At 40.1% G+C, this 26,999-nt stretch overlaps 1 protein-coding gene across 2 annotated transcripts in view; it reads left to right on the forward strand.

The window, feature by feature from the left end:
• ANKRD28 (ankyrin repeat domain 28) overlaps positions 1-26,999 on the forward strand; it is a 124,947-nt gene that overhangs the window by 32,678 nt on the left and 65,270 nt on the right. For both annotated transcript variants that reach the window (XM_065397814.1, XM_065397815.1), the window contains exon 4: positions 22,156-22,226. In XM_065397814.1, the coding sequence (XP_065253886.1) occupies positions 22,156-22,226 (71 nt within the window). The remainder of the gene's footprint in view (positions 1-22,155; positions 22,227-26,999) is intronic.

The raw sequence follows: 26,999 nt of genomic DNA on the forward strand, positions 1-26,999 counted from the left end.
ATAGAGAAAAGCCCATGAGGAAAGTATTAATTCTTTCTTCAGAGCATGGTTTGAGTAGTGTGCAGTAAATAAGGCCTAGAGTGTTAGATTCAACAATGAGGAGGAAACAAAATATTGAATAGCTGCTCGTTAAGTGAGCAGTATTTATTCTGAATGAAGGAGTCCTGTGGAAAAAATAGTATGTGATGATGTAATTAAAGACTGTATAATAATGCATATGCACAAAGGGGCTGAATAAAGACCATCTTAATTCTTGCATTTTCTAGCTTTTGAGTGCTTTATTTTGTAACCTTCATATTTTTTGATGTGTAATAAATATACCGTAGTACATTTTGAAGTTCTATAAATTAAAAACCAATCTACAATTATCATACTATATGAACAAAGTAAATTGCAAGGAATTTTCCTTGCTTTGCTATTGTTTCTCTTCAAGCCTGGTCTAAAGCCCATTTAAGTCAATGGGAGTCTTTCCACTGATATCAGTGGGCATTTGATCAGATCCTTACTCGTCGGTTTCCCAATCCTGCCAACAGTTAAAGCATGCATGTAACTACATAGAAGTAGTTCTGTTAAGTTCAATGGGACTATACACTTCCATAACTGTTTTTTTGGATTGAAGCCTAACCCACAAAATTTTGTAATTACTAGAGTTTTCTAGTTCTTAGTGTAAATTATATTGGCTCTACTGTCACATTATGTTATAGATGCTGCAGAAGTATGGTACTGTTAAATTCCTTTACTTCCCACCCACCCCCCAAAAAACAACCAAAAACAAGCGCACCACATACACCACACAAACACTAAAATGTCTTTTTAAAAAAAAAAAAAAAAAGAAAAATCCTGGGAGTGAAATTTTTTTTTTTTTTAGAAAACAGTTGGTTTTGGAAAGTGTGTGATTTTTTTTTCTCACTTGTTTGTATAATTTGAGATTTTTTTTTTCTGTGCCAAATTTCTCTAAGTGTAAGTACGTTACAAGATCCATATTCATTCTCAGTGCATAACTGAGTCTTCCCTTAGCTCAAAGTTTCAAACTTTTAGCTTTTAGCATTAGTATACATGTCTTGAACATTCTGCATTTGGGTGTTGAACACTAGGACACTTGTTCTGAGTAAACATCTGCCTGCAGTCTTTGTTGCTGCTGTGGCTTGTCTTGGTTTTCAAGCCTGTAGGATGGAAGAGGCCTGAAATCGACAATGTCGGATACAAATTTCCAGCAGAGAGAAAATATTCCTCCCATGACTTCCAGCTTACTTCCTGACAACCGTATTTCCTTTCCTCCTGAAACAATACCTCTCAGAACTCTTGAAAGTAAGCTAGTCCCTAAAGGATTCACCCACTTTGTCATCAGATGATGTCTGCCTACCTGTTGATGAACAGCCAGCATGTCATAATCCTCAAATTCTATTTGGTCTAAAAAGAATTAACTAACATCTCTAGCAAACATCTGTAAATTTGTAGAGAGACTGGGTAGGTGAAATAGCAATGATGAAATATGAAACAGCAACAACACATTAAAGGCACATGATGGTTTCATCACATTACAACCAAGAATGTTAGGCATTGAACCAACCAGCCTCCAGTGTCTTCCCAACTGACTCAACGCTGGTTCATTTGGCGTGGCTATCTGCACTGTGTGCCAGACTCCATACCAGCCTGCCTGCTTTGTGTTTGCTCCAGCAAAAGCTGGTTGGAGAAGACCTCGCAGACAGCCTCATACATGCTGGAGCCATCTCAGCCTTAATATAGATCAGGCTAGAACATTGGCAGGAGACTGGGCTCTCTCGAAATGGGTGATTGGAAGTATCCACTGTGTTCTCCATGAGCAGGAGAATTAATGAATGAATGAGTAGGTGAAAAGAGATCTATTGTGAATAATCTTAATAAGAATTATTTGAGAATCTTCTGCATATTCCCACTCATAGGCTATGCTGGCTGATGCAACTTAAAGTCATAGAATTTAAAGCTGGAAGGGATCACCAAATCAGACATTGGAACCTTCTTGTGGCAGTGCCCACTAAAGTGCTTGCATGTCCCTCTGACCGCTCCCCTCAGAGTTTCTGAATATTCTGAGGGATGAGGCTGTAAAAGGGTGCATGGTGCTCAGTTCCTAGCAACCTCACCAGCAAATGGACATGAACTTCTCTGGATCCCTCAGATCTGCCACTTTCTCTCAAAAATTTTTAGTGTCTTACGTAATATTTTACTCTTGGTGTAGTTGGTATAATAAGGAAAAGAATAGTTTGTTTAGGCTAGTTCTTCTTAGATTAGTTAAGTAGCTGTTAGGCTTGGTTCTCTCTCAGTTTCATGGTGGATTCAAAGGCAAAGAGACGTAGTTTTAAGAGCTATGAATCATGTCAAATGGTCTTTCCAGCATCAGACACCAATGTCAGGTGTTTAGCATGTTTTGATGAGGGCTACTGTCCTTTGAGGTGTCCGAGGTTTTCTGTCTGCATTATGTTCATTCTGAGGCTGGTCTGAGAGCACTCCTGATATAAGAAGCTTTGGCAGCGAAGCCACTCAGCTCTGATACCTCTAAGGGATCCAAGCACAAGCTCAGAGAAAGAATATTATGATGAAAGCTCCAGTTTGTGCTCTAGGATAGAGTTCCATGACTGCCTCAGTCAGTTTCCAAGACATCAGATCCAACACTAAGAGCCCCATAGGATCTGTTGGCCAAGTTCTGAGAAAAGCCATTGGATCAGTCTGCTTCAGTTCTGGAAAAGGCAAAGAACTAAAAGGTTCCTGCTAGCAGTGCCAAGTCCCAGTCAGGAAATTAGTCTGATCAGTCAACAGGTCCTGAACCAAATGCTAGGAGTGCTGACCATGCATAAATCTTATCTAATTGATCCAAAGACTGGATCAGATCCAAAGATAGACTTGGAACCAGCAACAATTTCTTCATCGCTAATTTATGCAGCTCCATCAGTTTCACTGTTAGCCGAAATAAGTCACATGGATCCCGTGCTGTATCTGTGAGGCTTGATATCTAAAGGAGGAAAGACGAAACATCTCTCAATTATCCTTCTCTGATCTCACTCCTGAAAAATGAAAGAGATTGAATGAAGTATCTGTTTTCCTGAGAGACTTCCTTACCTCTGCCCAAAACACCTTCAAGCCCAGCCAGTAAAGTGGTCTTGCCTTTCACTATGTTGCATTTGCCAGGTTCTCTGTTTTTTCCAAGGTCAGATCTGCAATCCAGAGATGAACAGGATTGGGCTAAGTTTTCAGAAGTCCTTCCTAGATTTCATCCTCAAAAAAGAGAGAGTATTTCTAGATATGGAGCATATAGACCTCCTTAACCTCCAGGTTATGATATGGTATTAGAATAAGAGTACTGCAGCAACTGGCAAATTCCACCATGGGTGGCGTAGCCATATTGGCAGCCACCTAAACACCGTAGAGAGACTCGATAGCATCATTGGCATAAGAACTCCCTTCTCTTTTGAGATCAGGAAAAAACTTGCCCATCAAATCCGAGCTTCACGTTCTCCCACCATAGTGCCTGACCCTCTGTTGGAGGAAGATGAGGAGCCTGTGCTTCAGATGGAGTACCAGAAATTAGAGCCAAACGTAGAAACTGGTTTTTCATCACATGAAAATGTTGGAGTAGCTTCAGCTTCCTCTCTCTCTGAGGATTCTTTACAGTTTCACAAGCTTGTAGACAGGATGGCAATGACTTTGAAACTCCCATTTGTAATACCAGAGGAAATCTATCCATTATTTGACATTCTGGTTGCCCCATTGGAGGTTACTCTTCTAATATTAGATTGACTATTGCAGGCTGCAGTAGTCAGTGCAGTTGGTAAGGAAGTGTTATTCTGCTTCACTTGGAAAAAGAGTAACAGATTGTGCGGCAATGATGTTGCAGCATCAATATCACTTATAGGAAAAGATTTCTGTATTTGCTTCTGGAAAAGCAATTACTCAACGTAAATTGACTAACATGTTAATAACTGAAGGTCAGACTATAATGAAGCGGGTCCTCAGCATCAAAAGAAGCTCTCCAATCAATCAGCTAGGGCGGTAGCATCTACTTCTTTGTTTAAAAGTCGTATGGTCTTTTTCTTTCTATCCAGAAACTGTGTTGAAGATTGGAAGATCTTCCTTTGGAAGGAAATCAATTATTTAGTAATAAGATGAAATGTTGGTCTGTGGCATGCTCTTTAGGTGCCTTTCCACCTGTGAGAAGGAGGACCTCTGGTCCTATATTCTGATACCATAGACCATTTATCCACCATCATCTTTTGTCTTTATTCTCAGGGACGTCACTTTCAGCAACAACAACCCAGACCTGTGCAAATGCACCAGAAGAAAATCTTAAAACCATGAATGAAGTGAAAGCAGCCTTCAGTTTCAACTCCAGGTACAAATGGCAGGCCTCAAATTTGACACCAGGACCAGGAGCTTCAAATTAACCTGCACCTACCCTATCTTTGAGAACAGACAATTTTGCTATGTCAACAAATGGAAGTCCATAACATCAGACACAAGGATTCTGGAGATAAACTGAGTTGTATTAACATCTTCTGTTGAGACCCTACCTTCACCAAACCCCTCTCCTTTCTGTGTTCAGGGGCCCCTCTCATGAGACTATGTTAAGATCAGGGATTTAATCCTTGTTATAAGTGGGAGCAATAAAGAAGGTTCCAAGGGAATTTAGAGATCAGGGCTTATACTCCAGATGTTTCTTCATACCAAAGAAAGGAAGAAGGTTTGATCTGATATTAAATCTAAGGAAGTTCAGGGTCTTCGTTAGGAAATTCTGCTTCTGTATGTTGGCACTAGCATGTTTCATAACCTCCTTTTCCACCCTACATGAATGGTCAGTAAAGAAAGTGGTGATAGGTGACCTCTTCAGCCAGTGGTGGTTTCCAGACATTGATCTGTTGGTCACTAGATATATGAAGTGTCTCCAGTTCTGCTCGAGAACAGCCAGGGACAGTCTGTCCATATCAGATATTTTTTCCTCCTGAACTGGAACCCCTAATCCTCCCATTAATTTAGAAGGTGATCAGAAAAAGAAGACGTGATGGGGCCAGAATAATCTTAGTGATTCCAGCATGGCTAAGGCAACAATGACATGCAGACCTCTTGCAACTTCTCAAGAAGTCCACGGGCTTTTTCCAGTGTTCACAGATTTGCTGTCCCAACAAGAGTGCAGGAATTACTGCTTTGACCTTCTGTTGCTGCAGTTGACTGCAGGGGTTTATGGGACTTTTGTGCACCTTGGAAAAATCTTGCTCTTTAGAGGTTCAACAGGTATTACTTAACTCCAGATAACAGTTGAGTAGAAAATGCTTTGACCTCAAGTGGACTGATTTGTTAAGTGGATGCATGAAAACCTGGCACCAACTCAATATCTTCTGGAACATTTACTCCAATTAAAAGTTTCAGGTCTTTTGATAACCTCTGTAAAATTCCACTTAGCAGCTATATCAGTGTACTGTGTGCTTGTAGATAATCTGTCTTTTTACACAACATAGTTGAGAAATTTATGAACGGGCTTGCTAATATAAATCCACCATTGAAAGACCCAGTTCTGTTATGGAATCTCAGTTTAGTTCTAATGCAAGTCAAGTCTCCATCTGAGTCTACAGCAGAATGCTCTCTTTTTTCCATGTTGGCTATTAAAACTGCTTTTATAATAATGATAATGTTAGCTAGGTGACAGTGAGCTGCCTGCCCTCATGGCAGATCCTCCTCATGAAAATTGATGAATCGTCCTAACCCCAAATTCTTACCTAAATACGACTTCTATATTTATCAAACAATAAATTTACCAGTTTACGTAGAACTCAGTCATAGGATGCGTCAAGGTTACATATGTTAGACACTGAGGCCTCTAGCCTGCTGTCTGAGGAATTTTGCAAGTCCCTCAATCCCTTTGTCTATTAAAAATAACCATAAAGATCAAGCTGTCTCATCACAAACATTATCTAGATGGATTGAGACAGGATATGGAGGAAAACTATAGACCAGTATCTCCTTTTCTCTCTCTCTCTCTCTCTCTGGGGTTTAGGTGATCCTCCACTATGCAATGGCTACCCCCTAGCATACCTTGGCCACATTCTGATCACTCAGATCTGTAAGGCTGCTACATGGAGCTTGATACACACGTTTACAAAACACGCAGACCTAGTCCAGAGCAGATGCTTAGCTTTGAAATGTAATACTTCAATCCCTGTTCAGCTACTACCCTGAGTCCCACCTTCTGTTGATGAGGTACTGTTCACCAATCTATTTTATGAGTAAGAGTATGCACAGGACACTCAAAGAAATTGAAGGTTACTTACCTGTAACTGCAGTTCTTTGAGATGGACTTTACATATTAACACTCCCTGCCCGCCTTCCCTTCTTCCTTGGAGTCCTCATAAATCTTGACTCTACGTCAATGGTAGAAAGAATTGAGGTGGCAAAGGGTACTTATATAGTTTTGCCCTCAAAGTTCAAGAGTGCTGTGGAGAGAAGTAGGAGGAGTGTGTGAGTTCTTGAAATGTGCAGTGCTATGAGAACGTTTTACCACCTATGTTGGGTTGGCTGGTGCAGCTTATGAGCGTAAAGATGCAAAGTCCATCTCAAAGAACTCTGGATTACAGGTAGGTAATCTTCATTTATTGGTAAGTGATTTATTTTAAAGTGCATAATATGAAATAATCTCTGGTTGTATTTTAAAGTAACTGTAGATGTTATACGTCAAAATAATGTATTGGAGGTGGGATATACTTTTTCATATAACTCAAAGAATCATAATGTCATTTCTTATCAGTTGTATTACTATAAGTCTGTATTCTGATGTCTTGACATAGAACCATAAATGCATCTGTTCACACAGAGTAATTTCATTCTATATAACTATAGTAGCCATGTAAATACATCACAGAAAATTAATGTGACTTAAGTTATACTAACAAAATGAATTTGCTTAAAAAAACCCCTTTCCCCTCTAAAAGAAGTCTGTTTGTGGGTAAGGATTAAACCTTCTATCAGGTAAGTGCTGTGGGGCTAACTGAATTTTTTTTTACCATTTCATTTGTCTTATTACTGAAAGTTTCTTATCTGTGATATTATTTTACTGCATGTGATATTTGGCAAACCTAATTTAGTTATGTGTGTTACATTCTTGGAATATCTTTTTAAGGACATTACTTTGCTCTCTGGGGACCTGTGCAAAAATCACACTCGTCTCACCTAGCAACTTTTTAAAGACTTGAAAGAGAGCTACTTGCTATTGATGACAGATGGTGTTGTGGCTGATGTTAATGGAGGCAGGGTGGTTGTCTAGCCTTTTAGTACTTCCATGGCTCTGGAACTGTAGGAATGAAGAGAAATGTCAGTTTTGAGTGGGATGAAGCTGGGAGGTTTTAGAAAGGTTGTTGCATCTCCCCTGTCCTCTAAAATCTGTATAGTGTTGGAGAGCCACCACTGCATATACTCAAAACATCATGGGAGTGGAGTGAATGAGGCTTCTGCCATATTCCCTCTCATTATTTCCTAGTAGAAAGGGTTTCATGCAGTGGTCCTATTGCATAGATACTATCTGGTAAACCACCTACCCCCCCACCCCCCAACTCATAATCATCACCTTCTGTGCATAGTTGCCTAAAAGCCTGTGGTAATTACAGTAGTTGCATATGTAGAAAAAGTGATTAATGTATTCTGAATTCTTTTTATTAGCGTTTAGCACAGGGAAATGCGGTGCTAAGTCACATTGCTACCAAGTGCTCTGCAGACCACAGTTAAGAACTTTTGCTAGAGTTTTATTGCTCCTCCTTCCTGTTCTTTGGCGGGGGTAAAAGAGGAGGGGATGGGAACATGACTTGATCTCTTTCCAGAAGTGATGAAAGTAACTATTTCAATTCAATGGCAATCAGTGGAGAAGAGATAAATTTGTCAAGTGCATAACCGGCTTTCTGCAAGGATAGGCAGTATTACCTAGAGCAGGGGTCGGTAACTTACCGATTTTTGATGGCACATGGGGCGGGCTGAGCCGCTCAGCCCACCGCCGCTCTGGGATTCCCGCTGCTGGCCCCTTGCCAGCCGGGGTCCCCCCGCCGCAGCCCCACTCAGCACCCGCGGCTGGCAGGGGGTTGAGACCCTGGCTGGCAGGAGCTAGCGGCCAAAACCCCAGAGGGTGGCTGGCAGAGCCGCTTAGTCGCTACTCTGGGGTTCCGGCTCCTGGCCCCTTGCCAGCCGGGGTCCCCCCCGACCTTGCGCAGGCCCCCTGCCAGACAGGGTCCAGGCCTCTGGCCCTGCTCAGGCCTACCAGCCGCCAGCTCCACTCACCTCAGCTGCCGATCTGGGGTTCCAGCCGCTGACCTCCTGCCAGCCGGGTCAGTATCTCCAGCCTGTGCGGGTTGCACACAAGGCAAGAGGGGGTACAGCTCAGCACCCCCATCTTAAAATTGCTTAGATCAGACCACACTGCGTTTGACCTTGTGCCTGCCTTCTATCGCCATTTTTTTCCCCACTGAGAGTTGAAGGGAACATTTGACAAAATGGCAGCTCCTAAGAAAGCGAAGCTAGACGTCCGATCATTTCAGCCTGCTTGGACAGACGCATTTGGATTTATTGAAAAGAAGGACCGTGCTATTTGTGCTTTCTGTTATGAAGTGTTGTTTGTCGCACATCAAGTGTTCGACATTTTGAAACGAAGCACGAGAAAACCTTTCTTGACAAAGCAGACAAGACTGAATCAATCAAAAAGGCAGTAGCAGCCTATGAGAAGCAAAGCAGTGTTTTTAAAAGCTTAAGTGTAAGTAAAAATCAAGCTACAGAAGGAAGTTACAAGATTGCACAGTGCATTGCAAAAAACGGAAAGCTGTTTACAGATGCAGAATATATAAAAAGTTTTTCTCAGCAGTTCGGAGATTTTGTTCAACGATTTGCCAAATAAAGATACAATCACATCTAGAATAAAAGAACTGCCCATCTCTGCCAGAACAGTTGAGAGACGCATAAATGAAATGGCAGAAAACATTAAGGAAAAGCAGACGACTGCATTGAAAGACACAGCAGTGTTTAGTGTTGCAGTTGATGAGAGCGTGGATATAAACGACGTTCCACGTTTGGCAGTTGTTGCAAGATATTGTGCTTCCGATGAAATCCAAGAGGAAGTTTGTTGCCTAAAACCCCTGCATGGCACAACAAACGGGGAAGATATACTGGAAAGTTTTGTAAACCATTTTGAAGAACGAGGAGTTGACATCAGAAAAATATTTTGTGTGACAACAGATGGTGCTCTTGCCATGGTCGGAAAACAGAAGGGATTTATAAAGTTACTTGGAGATCAAATTGGCCACCCGACAGTCAAATTTCACTGCATCATCCATCAAGAAAACCTGTGTGCTAAAATTTCTAATTCAGAGCTTAATAATGTGATGAATACAGTGGTGCGAATTGTGAATTTCCTTGTTGCTCGATCTGCTTTGACTCTCAGACAATTTCAAGCACTGCTAGAAGAGATGGATAGTGCTTATAACGACATCCCACTTCACAGCAACATTCGGTGGCTAAGTCGTGGCAAGGTTTTGGTGCGCTTTGTAAACTGTTTTGATGCAATCAAGGCCTTTTTGTCGGGGAAAAAAAACAAAACTACCCCGAACTGGATGATGACAAATGGCTGTGTAAGCTCATATTTGTAACTGATATCACTGCTCACCTAAACAAACTCAACCTCTGTCTCTAGGGTGCAGGGCAAATAGTTTTGGATCTTTATGAAGCCTGGAAAGCATTTGTTGTGAAACTAGCAGTTTTTTCCAGGGATATTCAAACTTCTACTTTCCGCTACTTCCAACTCATAAAAGAGCTATCGACATGTTGCACTGTCGATGTTGATGAGATTGGAAAGTACATGCAAAAACTGGAATCAGAATTTTCTGACAGATTTCAAGATTTCCAGCGATTTGGCCCAATGCTTTCTTTTCTAATTAAACCTGAAAAGTTCAATGAAAGCGACTTGGATTTGTCTGTATTTCAGTGGATGGGTGTTGAAGATTTTGAAATGCAACTCATTCAGTTAAAAAGCTCAGAATTGTGGACATCAAAGTTTGTGGATCTGCGGAGCGCCCTTGAAGCTACAAAGAGAGATCATGGGGCCTCTATTCTGACCTGCTGGACATCCCTGCCAGTGAAATTTAACTGTTTGAAGAAAATTGCGTTTGCAATGCTTTCAGCATTTGGATCCACATACCTGTGTGAACAGGTATTTTCACACATGAAATCTGTCCTCTGTCCCTCTCAGAGCCAGTTAACAAGTGATCACTCAGAAGCCTGTGTGCAGCTTAAAGTATCCAAATACGTGCCAGACATTGGAAAACCCAGCAAGGAAAAGCAAGGGCAAGGATCACACTAAACTGATAAGATCTGCATTTTAATTTAATTTTAAATAAAGCTTCTGAAACATTTTGAAAACCTTGTTTACTTTACATAACCAAACTACTGTTATATATTATTATAGACGTAGAGAGAGAGCTTCTAAAAAATGTTAAAATGTATTACTGGCACGCGAAGCCTTAAATTAGTGTGTATAAATGAAGACTCGGCACACCACTGCTGAAAGGTTGCCGACCCCTGACCTAGAGGGTAGAGCACTGAACTGGGACTCAGAATACCTGGGTTTTATTCCCACCTCTGCTACTAGCCTGCTGGATGACGTTGGGCAAGTTCTTTGCCTCTGTGTCATTATCTTCATTTTACAGATGACCTCCTTTCTAAAGTGCTTCCCCCAAACCCAGTGAGCTTCAGTACTACACATTCTGAGAAATTCTGGCTGCCATCTTAAGAGTCTACAGAGTCCTCTGCTTTGATAAAGATGTCTCTTCAAGAAAAAAACAAAAAATCACTGGCAAATTCTCAGATAGGAACTTATCCTAGCCCAAGCTGTCTATTTCCCTCAGTGACTCAGACCGGGGTTCCTCTTAACCAAACTTTTTTTTTAACTTAAATTTCTGCAAAGATTTATTTCCTTCCTGAAAGGAAGTTAAAGAAACTGACAACTTCTAGGCAGGATTTGGACTTCCCACAAAAATGATCTTCTACCTGCACCCTACCTCAAGATCCATTCAGTTCCCAAAAGACTGAATTTAGCTGCCTGGAGTTTGAGAAAAAAGCATTTATCAATTCATTAATATTGTGATAGTTCCCAGAATGTGCTAGGCATTGTATAGACACATTCCCTGCCCTTAGGAGCTTAAAGTCTAAAAATACAGACTATAAAGCAAAGGGATTCAACATTACAAGCAAAATGATCTGGGTGAAGGTGGGCAAGTGTCTTGTCAGTTCTATTGCCTTGGGTTTTTAAAATTTGTCTCCAACTAATATGCCTACAATGAAATAATTTATTCGTTGCATGACAGAAATGACTCTTCAGAAGGGATTTAATGAGAAGGGTAGCAGACCAGCCCAGGGAAGGGTATTTTAGCTTGGGGGGAAAGGGGGGCAGCCTGCATGAAAGAAGGCAAAGAGATTCTTGTGGGATAAATGGACGTATGGCTCATCAAGACTACTGTCAGTTGCAGGGCAGGCGGTTCAATGAGGTAAGAGACATGGTCAAATACATAGGGGGTGTAAAATTTCATAGGTCTTTGGAAATAGAGATGAGAAGATTTGCTGAGGTGGAAAATGTGTGTCCATAGAGAGATTCCTGAAGAATTCACAAATCTTTGGGCCACCTAAATGTTGAATAGATTGAGGTGGGATGAAGTTGGGATTGTGTATGACCATGGAGGAGGTTGCAGTAATCCAATAGGAAAGAATTATGACACTGACAAGAGTTTTTCTGGATGGAAAGCATATTGATTTCTATTACAACACAGAACAAAGTCTACAGTGCTCACTTTATATTATTATTTTTTATTACAAATATTTGCACTGTAAAAATGATAAAATAAATAGTATTTTTCAATTCACCTCATACAAGTACTGTAGTGCAATCTCTTTATCGTGAAAGTGTAACTTAAAAATGTACTTTTTTTGTTACGTAACTACACTCAAAAACAAAACAATGTAAAACTGTAGTGCCTACAAGTCCTACTTCTTGTTCAGCCAATTGCTAAGACAAACAAGTTTGTTTACATTTACGGGAGATACTGCTGCCTGCTTCTTATTTACAATGTCACCTGAAAGTGAGATCAGGCATTCGCATGGCACTTCTGTAGCCGGCATTACAAGGTATTTACATGCCAGATATGCTAAACATTCGTATGCCCCTTCATGTTTCTATGCTCATGATGCTCGTTAAAAAAATTGTATATCTCCTGTTCTGTTTTACCCCTTATCTGCCATATATTTCATGTTATAGCAGTCTCGGATGATGACCCAGCACATGTTTGTTTTAAGAACACTTTCACAGCAGATCTGACAAAATGCAAAGAAGGTACCAATGTGAGATTTCTAAAGATAGGTACAGCACTTGACCCAAGGTTTAAGAATCTGAAGTGCCATCCAGAATCTGAGAGGGACGAGGTGTGGAGCATGCTTTCAGAAGTCTTAAAAGAGCCACACTCAGATGCAGAAACTACGGAATCTGAACCACTAAAAAAGAAAATCAACCTTCTGCTGGTGGCATCTGACTCAGATGATGAAAATGAACATGCATCAGTAAGCTCTCCTTTGGATCGTTATCGAGCAGAACTTGTGATCAGCATGGACGCATGTCCTCTGGAATGGTGGTTGTCCCTTCATGCTTCATATGAATCTTTAGTGCATTTGGCACGTAAATATCTTGTGACGCCGGCTACAACAGTGCCATGCTAACGCCTGTTCTCACTTTCACGTGACATTGTAAACAAGAACCGGGCAGCACTATCTCCTGCAAATTGTAACTAAACTTGTTTGTTTGAGCGATTGGCCGAGGTAAGACTGAGTGGACTTGTAGGCTCTAAAGTTGTGCATTGTTTTATTTTTGAATGCAGTTATTGTTTTGAACATAATTCTACATTTGTAAGTTCCACTTTCATGATAAAGAGATTGTACTACAGTACTTGTATTAGGTGAATTGAAAAATACTATTTCTTTTGTTTTTTACTGTGCAAATATTTGTAATCAGAAATAAATATAAAGTGAGCACTGTATACTTTTTATTCTGTATTGTAATTGAAATCAATATATTTGAAAAATGTAGAAAACATCTAAAAATAATTAAATAAGTGGTACTGTATTATTGTTTAACAGCGCGATTAATCGCGATTAATTTTTTTTTTTTTTTTTTTAGACGCTTGACAGCCCTAGCTTAAAGTAAGTTCCACTGTGTTATCTTTGAAACATTTTACCATGCAATACAGTACACATCTGTCTGGCCGAAATCTAAACACTGTGCAAAGATAGTTACCCAGATCTGCAGGCATTTTTTAGTTTCTGAAGTTTTTGCAGAATGGCTTTGAGTAAGTCTCATGGTAATATTTTTGAAAACCTATTTTTCTGCCTTAGCAGACACATTTTATATGTGCTATATAAACAAGCCTGAGATCTGGGTGAAATATATCTTTTTAATTTAAAAAAGAACTAACAGAGGGAGGACCTTTCAGAACTTCTGAAAGTAATCTTGAATAAGTCACAAGAGTCAGCCAAGGCACCTGATAACTGAAGAAAAGTCATTGTGCCTACATTTTGAGAAGGAGGAAGAACAATGGAACTATTAGCCCTGTGTGCACAGTTAGCCTATTTTGCAGGAAAAAATCTGTCACACTGGCTACTTACTCACTGGCAAGTGGAACTTTCCTAATGTATTGCCTCATCCTTGCTTGTCTTTTTAGAGTTCCTCTCTGGGGAGACAGCCCTAAATTAAGTTTTATGAGTTCTGTGATTTTCCTTTTAAAAACTTGGGTTCAGATTCAGCTATAGTGTAACTCATTTAATGGAGTTATACCAGCATTACAATTGGCTCCAAGTCTCAGCATAGCCTAATGCATACCTTTAAGCATTACGCATATGGCCACTGGCTGTGCAGACTAATTTTATTAAAGATTCCAGGACTAAAGAGATCAGTGTACTATTCCTTCAATATGAAACTTTGCAGGCGGCATACTCTGAGAACTCTATGTACACGTGACCGGTATTAAAATGTGGCTCTTCTCAAAACAATGACTGTAAAAATAGCCTAGTTGGATTTATATTTTTCTCAACTGTGCTAGACGTTCTAAATTTCTGAGTAAAAAAAAATAGCTTGGTAACTACCAGTCTTGTATATTCAACTTTGCTAAGATTCTTTTCTGGTTTGTGCATCGCCTTTAACAAAGATTCTGAAGGCCAAACAAATTCTGGTCTCAATTATGCCTGTTCAGTGAATTTATCAGATGTAACTGTGGGCAAGTTTGCTTGAAGGGAGGAACTTGATTGGCAGTTCTGCTGATCAGGGTACCCTGGATAGAATACCAGGGTGGAATTCAGCTCGTTCCACCACAGGAGTGTAGTCTTGCAGTGTCAACAGGAACAAAAGCAGTATAAAATTGTCAATAGAGTAAATAGATATGACTGAATGCACATAAGGAACAGCTCTGTTCAGTATAAAAGTGCCATTTTTATGTAGTCAGTCTTCAGTATAGGACCATATTTTAAGCTCAAGCTAAGAAAGTGGCCGCTTGGGCCTTGCATCCCATGCAAAGTCTTCAATCCTTTGGCCTGAAAACTCTTTTTGTACTGTGTAAGAATTAGTGTTCTATAAGTGGTATTTAGATTGAAGAAATTTTATCACGAGTATAAAAACAGCTTAAATGAATACATTGATGTTCAGTAAAGCTGATACTGATGGCTTCCTTAGTTCATTACCGATAAAGGGAATAAAATAATACTAGTAGTAATAAATGCTGAGAGATTGTACCGGCCAGTTATTTAAGTACACTTTGTAGAAGAGTTAGCCCATCTCCAGTGAGAACTATAACAAAAGAAGGATTAGTGTCAATGTAACTAATAAAACATCATGGGATGTGGTTTGTGCTGCATTTTGCCTTCAGCATGCAAACTGAGGCATGATGCACAGCCAAGCCCATTCAGAGTTGAAGAAATGAGTTCGGTAACATGTACCATGAAATGCAGTATTATAGCAGTAGTATAATTATTATTAACTAGCTTCAGTGAGAATTTCATTTAAGAGAGCTGGCAGTTGCCTATATGAAAAGGCAATCTTATCTATTCTTCCTTATACAAGTCAATCTGATATTTAGGTCCCCTTCTGAGAAACAGGCTTTGATATTCTTTTGTCACAGTATCTACAGCATTTTTTGTATTGTTTACTTAAAAGGAACAGCTGTCTGGCCTGTGTCTAATTGGTATTACATTTTTAGTTTTCCCTTTGTCATGTGAAAGAAAAAGTGTAGCAGTTTTTCCCCACTACATCAAAACTGTCTTTCATAGTGCCCTGATGCTTTAAGCAATACTTAACAGGAATTCTTTAGCTGTTTCTTTTTTGGACAGTTAGGCATCCACTTCAGACATGAAGAGCACTTACAAATGTATTTTTTTTCCTCTCAAATCTGGTTTGCTGTCAAGTGGGTGACATTTTTTGTAGAATATCTGTTTGAAATATCCTCTAAATTTTTTTCTTCTCAATATATCATCCCTATTGTCCTCTGATGTGATCTCAGGCTTTTTTAGGTATAGAATATACAGACCCTAACCCTTAAGTTTATGAAAACCTGAAATGATGAGTTTGTGAAACTATCAAAGTTGTATTGTTATTCAGACAGACTAGTCACTTTAGATCGTGACCTTTGAATAGCAGAAACAGAATAGCAAAAATACGTCATTGTTATTAGGTTAAATTCACTATTAACATCTCCTGGTCTCTCTGATGCACTTCTTCTAGGCTTCAAGCCAGCACCCCTTTTGTATTTCACACTTTCTCACATGAGATGCTGTGTGGCAGTCACCTGTGTCTCAATCTTGACCACCTTAGGTCTGACTTGGGCTCAGAACCTGTATTTCTACTCCCTATGGGGCAATGACTGTGGTAATTCGTGACCAAAGAGCTTCCTTAAAGCAAAGTATCCTTTATTTAAAATCATTTCAGAGAAAATATATCTCAAAACCAGTAAAACATACTGTATGCATATCTAGTTCTTCTTTAAGGCTTGCCATTCTCTGGGTCTGGGAGGCCCAACTCCTCCACAAAGCATTTTCTGTGCCAGCCTGTCCGCCTACACTTGCTCACAAATAAACCCTGGCCCCCTTTTCAACCTTTGAGAGGTCTTCTAACTGTTCAGTCTTCATTTCATCTCTAATTCCTAGGCTAGTTTTATAGTGTGTTGGAGACAAGATACAGGATCTTTGAAGCTATCTGGTCCCCATTGTCTTCCTAGTGTGTAGCTAGGTATTTTTATCTGGGAATCTATTTTATTGCCTTCCTGTATAATTCACAATGAATTCAAACATTATAGTAAACATCCACTAACATGTTAGATCAGTGTATTCACACAGGAAAGTCTTATAACCCAATACAGACTAACCTCCCCTCACTGAGAGGGGACACAGCAGTTTTCAAGTACATAAAAGGTTGTTACAAGGAGGAGGGAGAAAAATTGTTCTTAACCTCTGAGGATAGGACAAGAAGCAGTGGGCTTAAATTGCAGCAAGGGTGGTTTAGGTTGGACATTAGAAAAAACTTCCTAACTGTCAAAGTGGTTAAGCACTGGAATAAATTGCCTAGGGAGGTTGTGAAATCTTCATCATTGGGGATTTTTAAGAGCAGGTTGGACAAACACCTGTCAGGGATGGTATAGATAATACTTAATTGTGCCTTGAGTGCAGGGGACTGGACTAGATGATCTCTCGAGATCCCTTCCGATTCTATGATTTAATAGATATAAGTAAAGTTAGTGTTTGTGGCAGGTGGGGGGAGACGATGCGAGGCTGCACTTTATAAGATAGATTAGGCACCTGCTTTGAGGCAAATAACTCTGAAGTACTCCAGGCAAGAATGGTTCCAGCATGCGGAAATATAGTTAGAGGCCTAAGGAGAGCTGAGGTGCTCCAGTCTTCAGAGAGCTTTGTGTAATGCTTCCAAAGACAAAATATTCCAATACATCCACTAAAGACTTTTCATGAGTGTTGACTCAGCCAGCTCTAAAATGAAGACAAGAGAAAAGAACATAGATTAACTATCCCCAGGTACTAAGAATGCATGAAGTTATTGAGTTAGATGAGGAATTCAGCACTCCAAGATAAGCTAGGCAATTGTGTGCTGTACCCATTACTTACTACATTTATAATTGTCTCCATGTGTTCTCTCATCTTTAGTAGCTGCTGATTGTCTCCTGTCTTATACTTAGATTTTAAGCTTTTGGGGGCATGGATCATCTCTTCATGTGTTTACAATGCCTAGCATAATGAGGTCCTGGGCCCTGAATAAGGCCTGTAGGTGCTGCCACAATGATTAATGATAATAAATACAGAGACTGTAGAAGAACAAATGCCAAGACAGTGATTCTGTCAACAGAGTATTGCAGCTGTCAGTGCACCAAGTGCTAAAGGAATATCAGCACTTATGAGGCTAATGATCCAGAATGCATTGAAATCAGCCTCCATGACTGAGGCCATAGAGGCTAAAATCTTCAAAGAAAACTAATTCTATGAGGAACCACTCCAGAACCCCAAGGAAGCCAAGGGAATGAGGAGAAATCAGTCACAGGATGTAGAAATGATAGAAAGTGTTCAGTTTTCAAACTGAAGCAGAAGTCTGTAGCTTCATTGAAGTCTGAAACTGCATGACTAAATAACTGCATTTCCAACTGACAGCGCTTTATAGCTAAGCATGGACAGAAAGGAATGGCAATGGCCTGAGACACCAGGGCAGTTGGTTCGAGAATAAGATTGGGCAGCCCATGTCTCCAAAGCACCTGAACTCTTTGAGAGCTAGGGGAGTTCTGGCCTATCTCATGCATCAAGCTGAGATCCAAGGATCCAGTCAATGGTAACTCAATTTTTTTCGTCGTCCTTACGCTAAAGGGCAAAGTGTTTTTCAACTCCAGTTTGATGGACCAGTTACTTTGACTGCTGATGGAAAAGGGTCATGTTCTTAGTGCAGACAGGGCTAAAATCTCTTTCCTTCTCTCTTCAATCTGTATTTCTTTCCTTCTTTCATTTTTCCTTCCATTTTCTTGCTTCCAGTTTTTTTTTTAAATTTTCCTTTGTTCATTTACTGCGCTGTCTTTCTTTTGCTATTTGCAGAGTCAGTAGAACACTGCACATGGAATTGCTGGAGGGGGAAAATTACCAACAGGATAGTAGCTCTTCTGTATTTTAGGCTCTTGCTTGTATCTTATTGTCTGCCAGTCACAATGGGTGGCCCGGGCAGGGGTTGGAGGGCAACTGGAAGCATGACAGGTATGCTTATGCTTGGTAGGACACAGACAATTTATGGTCCTAATTATTGCTCAGGCTCAAATCTTCCTTTTTTGGGGAGTTAATTACTGGGAAGGTTATTGTAAGACAATTCCAGCAACATTTGGAGTCCTCAGATGTATTTGATTTTAGCTCTGGGTATAGACTAGTATGGAGATTTAGTCTGGGTTGATGGTGTTTGGGTGATAGACAAAAGTAAGATCTACTTCCTGATTCTTTAGATGTGTTAGAAATTTTTCTCTCTCAAGGGAAAAAAAATATTTCTAAATACCACCCATTCTCTTACACAAGCTTTTCAACAATTATTTTAATGGATGAATCTGTTCTATATAGGTTTTTATACCACACTTATTCCCATAGTATGTGAGTACCTCTCAGTAGTGTGTTAAACAATGAGATTTCACATCTGTCATGTGGTGTTTGTTCTCTCCTCCTCTTTCCCAGCTGGAGAAACTTCAGTGGACTGCCTTGTTTTGGTAGGGTTTTTTATTTCTTAAATATCTGTTGCTATGTGGTTTATATTAGAGAAGGCATGGTCAAAGAAATGAGCCTTGCACTTGGAGCGGAAAGTGGTGAGGTTTGTGATGGTCCTTGGTTCTGGGGGGAGTTCATTGCAGTTTTGGACCACCCCGGAGAAGGTTCTGTCTCCCATATGGCCAAGCTTTACTCTAAATGTTGAGAATTCTATTGTGACAGAGGAGCAAAGTTGTTGACCATGGGTTTTGTCCTACAGCTTTAGACAATCTTTTAGGTATCCAGGGCCCAGGCCATGGGAGCACTTTGAAGTTAAGGAACGAGACCTTGAACTTGATTCAAAATTCTATGGCAAATGAGTATAGAGCACAGAGGACAGGTTTTGATGTGCTCGTGGTAGCCCATGTTGTTGAGGAGGTAAGCTACTAGTTGGAGTTTCCTAAATGCTAAAGGTTTCGTGCTCAGGTATATCTCTTTGCTGTAGTCCAGCTGAGAGGTGGCAAAGGCATGAATAATTGAGGTCAGGTCTTTGTCCGACAGGATGGGATGGAGTCTCCCAGCCAATCAGAGATGGTAGAAGGCATTGCTTGCTGGCGTTGCAATGTGACAGCTCAGCATCGGTGAGGAATCAAGGAGGACTCCTAGACTATGGACTGAGTTGACCTATTGTGGATGTGAACCTTCACTCTAAGGAGACTACACTGTGGTTGCAAACTCTTCAAAATACTTTCTTCTGACCACCAGCGTCACCTCTGTTTTGCTGAGCTTCGGCTTCAGCCAGCTATTCGTCATCCATGAGTTGATCTCATCCAAACACTGGGCCATCTGGATTGTAGTGGTGTGGTCGTGTGTGATGAAGGATCGATAGAGCTGTGTTATCTGCATATTGCTGGCACTGGAGTACATGTCCAGTGACAAGTTCACTGACAAGTTCACCTAGTGATTGCATGAGAGGACCGGAGAGAGAATTGATCCTTGTAGAACTTCACATGAGGGTTCTAGCAGTGAAAGTGCAGTTTTCCATTTCTACTCTTTTTGGGTGCATACCTCCGGGAAGGACTCAAACCATTTTAGCACATTATTCAGGATTCCTGCCACACTTCTCAGGCGAGACAGCCGTATCTCATGGTTAACAGTGGATGTCTGTCCTCTATCCATTTATAGGAGGGGATCATTCATCAGTGCCAGTTCTGTGTCTTGGCCTGAATCTAGGTTGTGCTGGATCTAGAATGTCGCCATCAGTTAGATGAGTTTGTAGCTGGCTTGCTGCTAGCTTCTCTGAGTTTGCTCAGGAATGGGAGGTTTGACTGTGGGTAGTTTTCTTCAGTGTTGGTTGGACTATTGCATAGCTGTGTCTGTTCCCTCTCGCCTCCTCCACCATCCCCGCAACATATCACCCCTCTCTTTTCAGACACATATCACTGTTTGAAGGAAGCCATTATAAAACAAATTAAAATTCCTTGCAGGGTAACATTTTACCCCACTACAGACCTTTCATGCTTGTGCATTCTTTGATGCACATGATGTAAAACAAATGAATTATTTTCTAGGATTAGTTGTGTTTAGCTCTGAGCACCAAGTATTTAGTATTAAAGTCGTCTGGTTTGCTGATTTTCTGTGATAATAGAAGTACAGTTTATTAGTTAGGTTAGCTGGTCTTTACTGAACTGTCTTCCAGTTGTATAAATATTGTTTTTGCAGTACAGCATATTGCACAAAACAATTTTGCAATTAGAAATATTGCTATGTCAAGAAACAGGAAAACACATTGTTAAAAAATACATTCAGGAAATATATTACTCAAAGGAGTTCATGTTCACTTAATGGAGGAAACTGACAGCAGAGACTGTTTATAAGCCCACGTAGACAATAGTGTGAATTGTATTTTCAGTAGCTTCCATAGTTATTAATGAGTAGTGGAGGGGGTTTTAAGCATATGAATGCAGTTATAAATAAATAGAAAAGTTTAAATTTAAGAAATGTTGGTTGTTTTAATAAGTGATTGACTTCTAGGTTTCTCTGTGATAGTGGTTTGTTTAAGCCAACTGTCTAATTATTTGCAAGTTTAAAATCAAAATTCATGTGCACTAAAAGAATATGGTGCACACTGTAGCTGATTTTTTTGTAACGAGGCACATGATTTACATGCCGGTTTATCAGAAAGCAGTGTTGGTCTTTAAATTGCTGAAAGAAGAGATATTACTTATCAACAAGGTGTAATTTTCTCCTGAGTTGGCCAAATGTTGTAATACTAGATTATTGTGTCCCAATTATGCTTTCCCCAAACATCAATTTCTCAATAAATGGCTTGCCTTTCTTGATAATTTAAGAGGTGTATGCTCATCTTAGTATATAGAGATTTATCATTAACATTTGGATTCCAAAGCTGGTAAAAAAAAAATTGTCAAAACACTTTTTTTTGACAAAAAATGGTGGTTGAGTTAAATGGAAATTTTCATTAAAAAATTCATTTTACAAGTGAAGACCCTTTGATAAAAGTAAACTCTTTATTTCATTGAAACTCTTGCTGAGGGAAGGAATGATTTCCCAATTGACTGTAGTAGTTTTTGACTATCATTTTGTTTTACTTAAAAACCGAGGGTCAAGCCCAAAATGGGCCTAAAAAAAACAAAACAAAAAAACACATTTAGGGATTTCTAGGGTATTGCTTAGCTGATAGGAGGGAATATTCTCTCTGGCTGAGGAGGCAGGATCATTGCAATCCAACTGCTGAAGAGAGGCACGCTTTCCAGTAGTTGTAGGACAGGAGTAAGCAGCTTCAGGGTGTCCTGAAGCCAACTGGGTGGGCCTAGTGGAAAGGATCAAATATTGCTCTTCTCTCCCTCATGCACTCCAGTTCCCAAAGGGGACAGCGAGCACTACCCCATCTGTTGACAGCAGGGAAGCAGACAAATCTGCCCAACCACAAAGGGGAAAGGGGGATCATGAATCTTCTTTCCCTCATCTGCTCTCAGAATACCATTAAGTTTTGTGTGTTGTGGGTGCTTGGCTTTGTGTTGCATGAAGACCGGGATACCCAGTGCTTCTTTTTCCTGCCACAGCAGCCCTTTGAAGTACCATTGGGAAAATAGATTTCACTAGTTAGATAACTGATTAAATACACTGCACTATTAGTGAACAAGGAATTCGGAATTCCATCTGTGCATCAAAGGGAGAATCCTATAACTCAAAGCCCATAGAGAAAAGTGTTATTTTTCTTAGCATCCTCCTGCATTAACTAGCCTAGCATATAATGTTGTAGTAACTTTGTACAGTAATTTGTCTATTGGAACACTTAGATTTTGTGTGAATACACTGTCAATTAATTTTATTTATTTTTTGTTACAGGAGCTAGAGTTAATGCCAAAGACAGCAAGTGGTTGACTCCCTTACACAGAGCTGTTGCATCATGTAGTGAGGTATGAAATAAACACTTTTATTTTTTTTTATTTTTTAGAACAGTTCCATGTAAAATAAAATACAGCATCTCAGACTACCTATTATTTCTTACTCAATTTTCTTATAGAATGAAACTACTGAAAATGCTTAGAGAGCCCAGGATGTTTGCAACAGATTTTTTTTAATTTAAGAAAAAAAAAGGGGGGGGGGCATAACTTTATAATTCCAATTGTAGAATACAGAAAAAAAATTGCAAAAATAATATGCTCTTAGAAGTTTTCATTAAAAGAATCTAGAATAAGTACAGGTAGTTTGTTTTTATTATTTTAATACAAAAGGAACCCAGAAATCCTTATACATGGAAATAATAAATCATGAATGCCATTCCCATGACAGGGAATATTTCTGAATTCAGAACATAAAGTCCATGATTCCTTTGGGGTGAGATAACCGAAGTGGTTCAGTATAAGGGGAAAATACTCTAGAAACGAAATAGGGTTTGTTTTCACCTATACGGCACAATTTTGTAGTGTTTTTTGTTTGTTTGTTTCATTTTTAATAGGCAAGCATTTCCATAGTTTCTTTATTGAAAACATTGAAAAAATCGTACTAGCAGCTGTAAGCGTTTTAACATACATAAAGTATTTAGTTTGGGCTTGTAGGTTTAAGTTTCATCAGAAACATTCAAATGTACAGAATAGAGCAGAGCAAGCTGCTAAGAAAATTATATCTGGCATTTTGTTTTGTCATAGAAAATCAAGGTTTTTGAAGCATGTATCAATATGTTGCTAAATATAGAAATATCGTAGGAAGAAAAATTAAGAGGTGCATTTATATCATTGTTCAGATATTGTTTTCTCTCTGAGTTTCAAACTGGCATTAACTGTCATAAAAGAAGAGTCATAAAATTAGCTCAGTAAAAATGCTGAAGGTTAGGATTGAGATACATTGTTGCTAGAGTCATGTGGGAGAATTTCACAGAACCTGCCTACGCAGAGTTCTGTACCTGCCTACGCAGAGTTCTGTACCTGAGTCATATCAGTACTATTATTGCTTTATTTTTATTAGAGAGAGAGAGAGAGAGAGAATGAAATGAGATGGTTTTGGTTTTGCAGAGTCTCAGGCATCAGACTTTGGATCTAAAACCATCCATTTTAGATTTTGCTTTTGGGCCAAATAGTAGCATTTAGCCACTAGCCTAAGTAAGTAGTAATGTGGAGCTGTTGTCCCATAAGGAACTTGGGCACAATTCTTCTATGAATGGCTTGGTGCATAGGCTACACTATCCTTTAGGGTAATGCAGTATGCTACCCTGAGGGAGCCTCACTGAAGCAGCAGTCCCTGCACTCTCCTGAGCATTGGGACTACAATAACTCCTCACTTAACGTTGTAGTTATGTTCTTGAAAAATGCGACTTTAAGTGAAACGATGTTAAGCTAATCCAATTTCCCCCTAATGTAAATAGGGGGGTTAGGTTCCAGGGCAGTTTCCCCTACTCTGCAAGCACCAGGGGTGGGGGGCTCAACCCTCAGCCCGCCCACTCCACCCCTTCCCCCAAGCCCCCACTCTTGACCCGCCTCTTCTTCCCCCTCCCACCTCCTTTCCCTTTACATCGCACGCTGCATCCTGGCTCCTCCCCCCTCCCTCCCCTACCTTCTAAACCCTGCAAGCCAGCTGATTGCCACGTTCGGGAGGCAGGGGAGGGAGGGGGAGCCTGCGTGCCGAGTCCTCGCTCCTCCCCCCCCCCTGCCTGGGGCAATCAGCTGGCTTGCGGCGTTTAGGAGGGAGGGGGAAGGAGCGAGGACTTGGCGCAGGCTCCCCTTTCCTCCCCCCCCGCCTCCTGCCCAGGGCAATCAGCTGGCTTGTGGCATTCGGGAGGCAGGGGAGGGAGGGGGAGCCTGCGCGTTGAGTCCTCGCTCCTCCCCCCCGCCTCCAAAACGCTGCAAGCCAGCTGATTGCCACGGGCAGGAGGCGGGGGGAGAAGGGGGAAGGCGCTGATCCGTGGGGTCTGCCAGTGGGTGGGAGGCGCTGGGAGAAAGCAGGCAGACAAACAACGTAAGAGTGGAGCATTGCACAACTTTAAATGAGTATGTTCCCTAATTGATCAGCAACGAAACAATGTTAAGCGGGACGACTTTAAGTGAGGAGTTACTGTATAGTTGTTTCTGCCCCTTGTGTGGGGGATGGGATGCTCTTTGCGTGCTTTCTCCTTCCTTTCCTCCTCATCTGTGAATACCCTCACTAGGATCTGTCACAATTTGGCTAATGATTTTTTGGATCTATGGAACATTTTTACTTTTAAAAAGTTTCCTCTGCTCAGTTATCATTCCTAAAATAAGAATATTATTTTTTCATTTGTATAAGTCTTGCCTTGCTTCTAGGGCTGCGAGTATAATAAAATGAAAACTGTAAATCACATTAGCATAGCATTAACATAACCGTAGCATATAAGAACTTGCGGTGAACTGCTTTTATTATGGCAGAACTATATATAAATCTGGAGATTGGGACCTATCCTTCCCCAACCTTCAAAGGGTACCACTTCTCTCCCACACAATGGACCAAGCCAGAGGTCTGCCCCACAGGACCTTTTTAACTTCTACAACTACCTCCCCCACTTCTTTCTCCCCACAAGGAACTGGACTCCAGCAGGACTTCATTTTGACCCAACCCCCGCGTGCCTTAGATATGCAAAAGCTTCAGCTAATACACTGTAAAGCAGTCTGTTTCTATAGCAACACAGGTCACCTGTCGCTCATTTCTTTGTAGTGGCTCCCCATTGAATATAGTCCAACTTAAGTCCTCTGTCCTGATATTCAAAGCCTTCCATGGGCTTGTCTTAGCTACCTGAGAGAGCACTCTCCCTCTGTGACCATGACCACCTATAACAACAACATTGTATCAAAACAATGAATCTGTCAGCCAACTCTGGGAGGGTGTGTGGAAGACACAGTGACTGGATCTAAACTATGGAATTTACTCCTGCAAGAGATAAGTGACCACAGAACTAATTACTTTTAAATGCAAAATTTATTTATTCTTAGTTTTCCCTAGAGTTTCTATACACGCACAACATCCAACTAAACAAATCTTATACACTAATCAAATTTATTTATCCTAGAGATTGGAATGGAAGAAAGAGAACTTGTTAGTGTTGTTTCTACTTTTACATATTTGGGAGGCACTTAAATATTAGGATGATGGAAGACCTTATAAATAGATGGATGGGAACACATACTAGCACACCCTGCAGCTGGGAGTAGCACAGAGATGCTCCCTCTTGAGGTGGTTACTGACTGGTTTCTGGGGCGGAGTGTAGTTGTTCAAGCTCTTGTGTACAGTAGCTAAGGAAGCCCTATGATTAAATCCTGGTTTTGGTATAATCCAGCAGGACTATCCCCCCAAATGAGGGCAGACCCAATTAAACAAGAACATCTGGTCACCCTAAATATCTTGAATATATTTGGTGACTTTGTTTTCAAACTTTTTTTTTCTTGAACATATTTCAGCTTAGACTTTTAGTCTTCAGAATCTGAATTTGCACTCCTTTTGTGTGCTGGTGTGTTTCTCTTCCCCCCCCCCCCAAAAAAAGTTAAGCAGATTCATTTAATTTGAAAATACATCACTGCACATACACATACTAACCATACGCTAAGACCAGAGCAATTTTTTACAGTAAAATTAGCGTTTCCTTTGACAGTTTGTGCCCAACCAATACCAGAGCTCTTCTAGTATTTATTTCCTGATTCTTGTAGTGGTTTCATTGATATTAGTCTCAAAGGAGCCAAAGACTTGATATATAATCAGTTTTTTCCTAGTAAACCATTAAATACATTTTGGGTCCATATCCATTTCGCTATTTCAAGTATTTTCTAGGTTGCTCTTACATTTTTTGTTTATTGAGAGGAGAAGAAATTAAATATATAGTTTAGGATAACTTTTGACAGGTTCTTCTAATGGAATAAATACATGGAATGTAGTGTTACTATTTCCGCTCCACCCATGATTCACAGCGATGTCTAGGTATTGCAGCCCAGACGTGTATGCGGAACATTGCTCTGTAATTTAAGACGCCTGCAATATTTAGCCTTAGTAGAATGTTTTAAGTTCAGAGTGGTAACCTTGTTTTTGCACTCTTTTTTCATTTGACTAAAGGAACAATCAGAACAATTAATGAATTGTGGAAAACTCTGTGGACTTAATGAAAAAATGAAGTATTGCATCTACATCTTAATATTTGTATTGACAAGCTGTTTTCCTTTGTGTGCAATTGTGTGCATATGTTATTAACAAGACTGTTTTTGGTTTTACTTTCTGTAGGAATGTAAAAGGAACGGTATAAAAGTTTGCAGTTTAAACTTGATTTTATAAAGGAGAATGAAACTTCTTACTTACAAAATTACTGTGGTATAGAACTCTAAAGCAGCAGGATTGTCACTTTGGCACCATTAAAAATTATATTCCTTTTGCAGATGTCTGTTTATAATATGATAGTATTATAAACAGGCAGATGTGTAAAAAGTATGGTTATTAAACTCTCCATATCTATAATATACCATTTGCAGCTATTTTTATTCTTTGAAAAAAGGTGTCTAACAATTGGTAGTAAAATATTTTAAGTACAGTAGTGCCTCACTAATGCATACTAATAGAGGGAGTCTTGAGCATTATTGATCTTGTGATGGGGAATTCCACCAGTGTCAAATGCCAATTGTAAGTGCCTTAGCTGTGTTTGAGGGATCTATAACCATCCCAGAATCTTGCTGGGCTTGAGAATAAACTTTTAACCTGAA

The sequence above is a fragment of the Emys orbicularis genome, chromosome 2 (assembly GCF_028017835.1).
Source record: "Emys orbicularis isolate rEmyOrb1 chromosome 2, rEmyOrb1.hap1, whole genome shotgun sequence".
In the NCBI taxonomy this organism is placed as follows: domain Eukaryota; kingdom Metazoa; phylum Chordata; order Testudines; family Emydidae; genus Emys; species Emys orbicularis.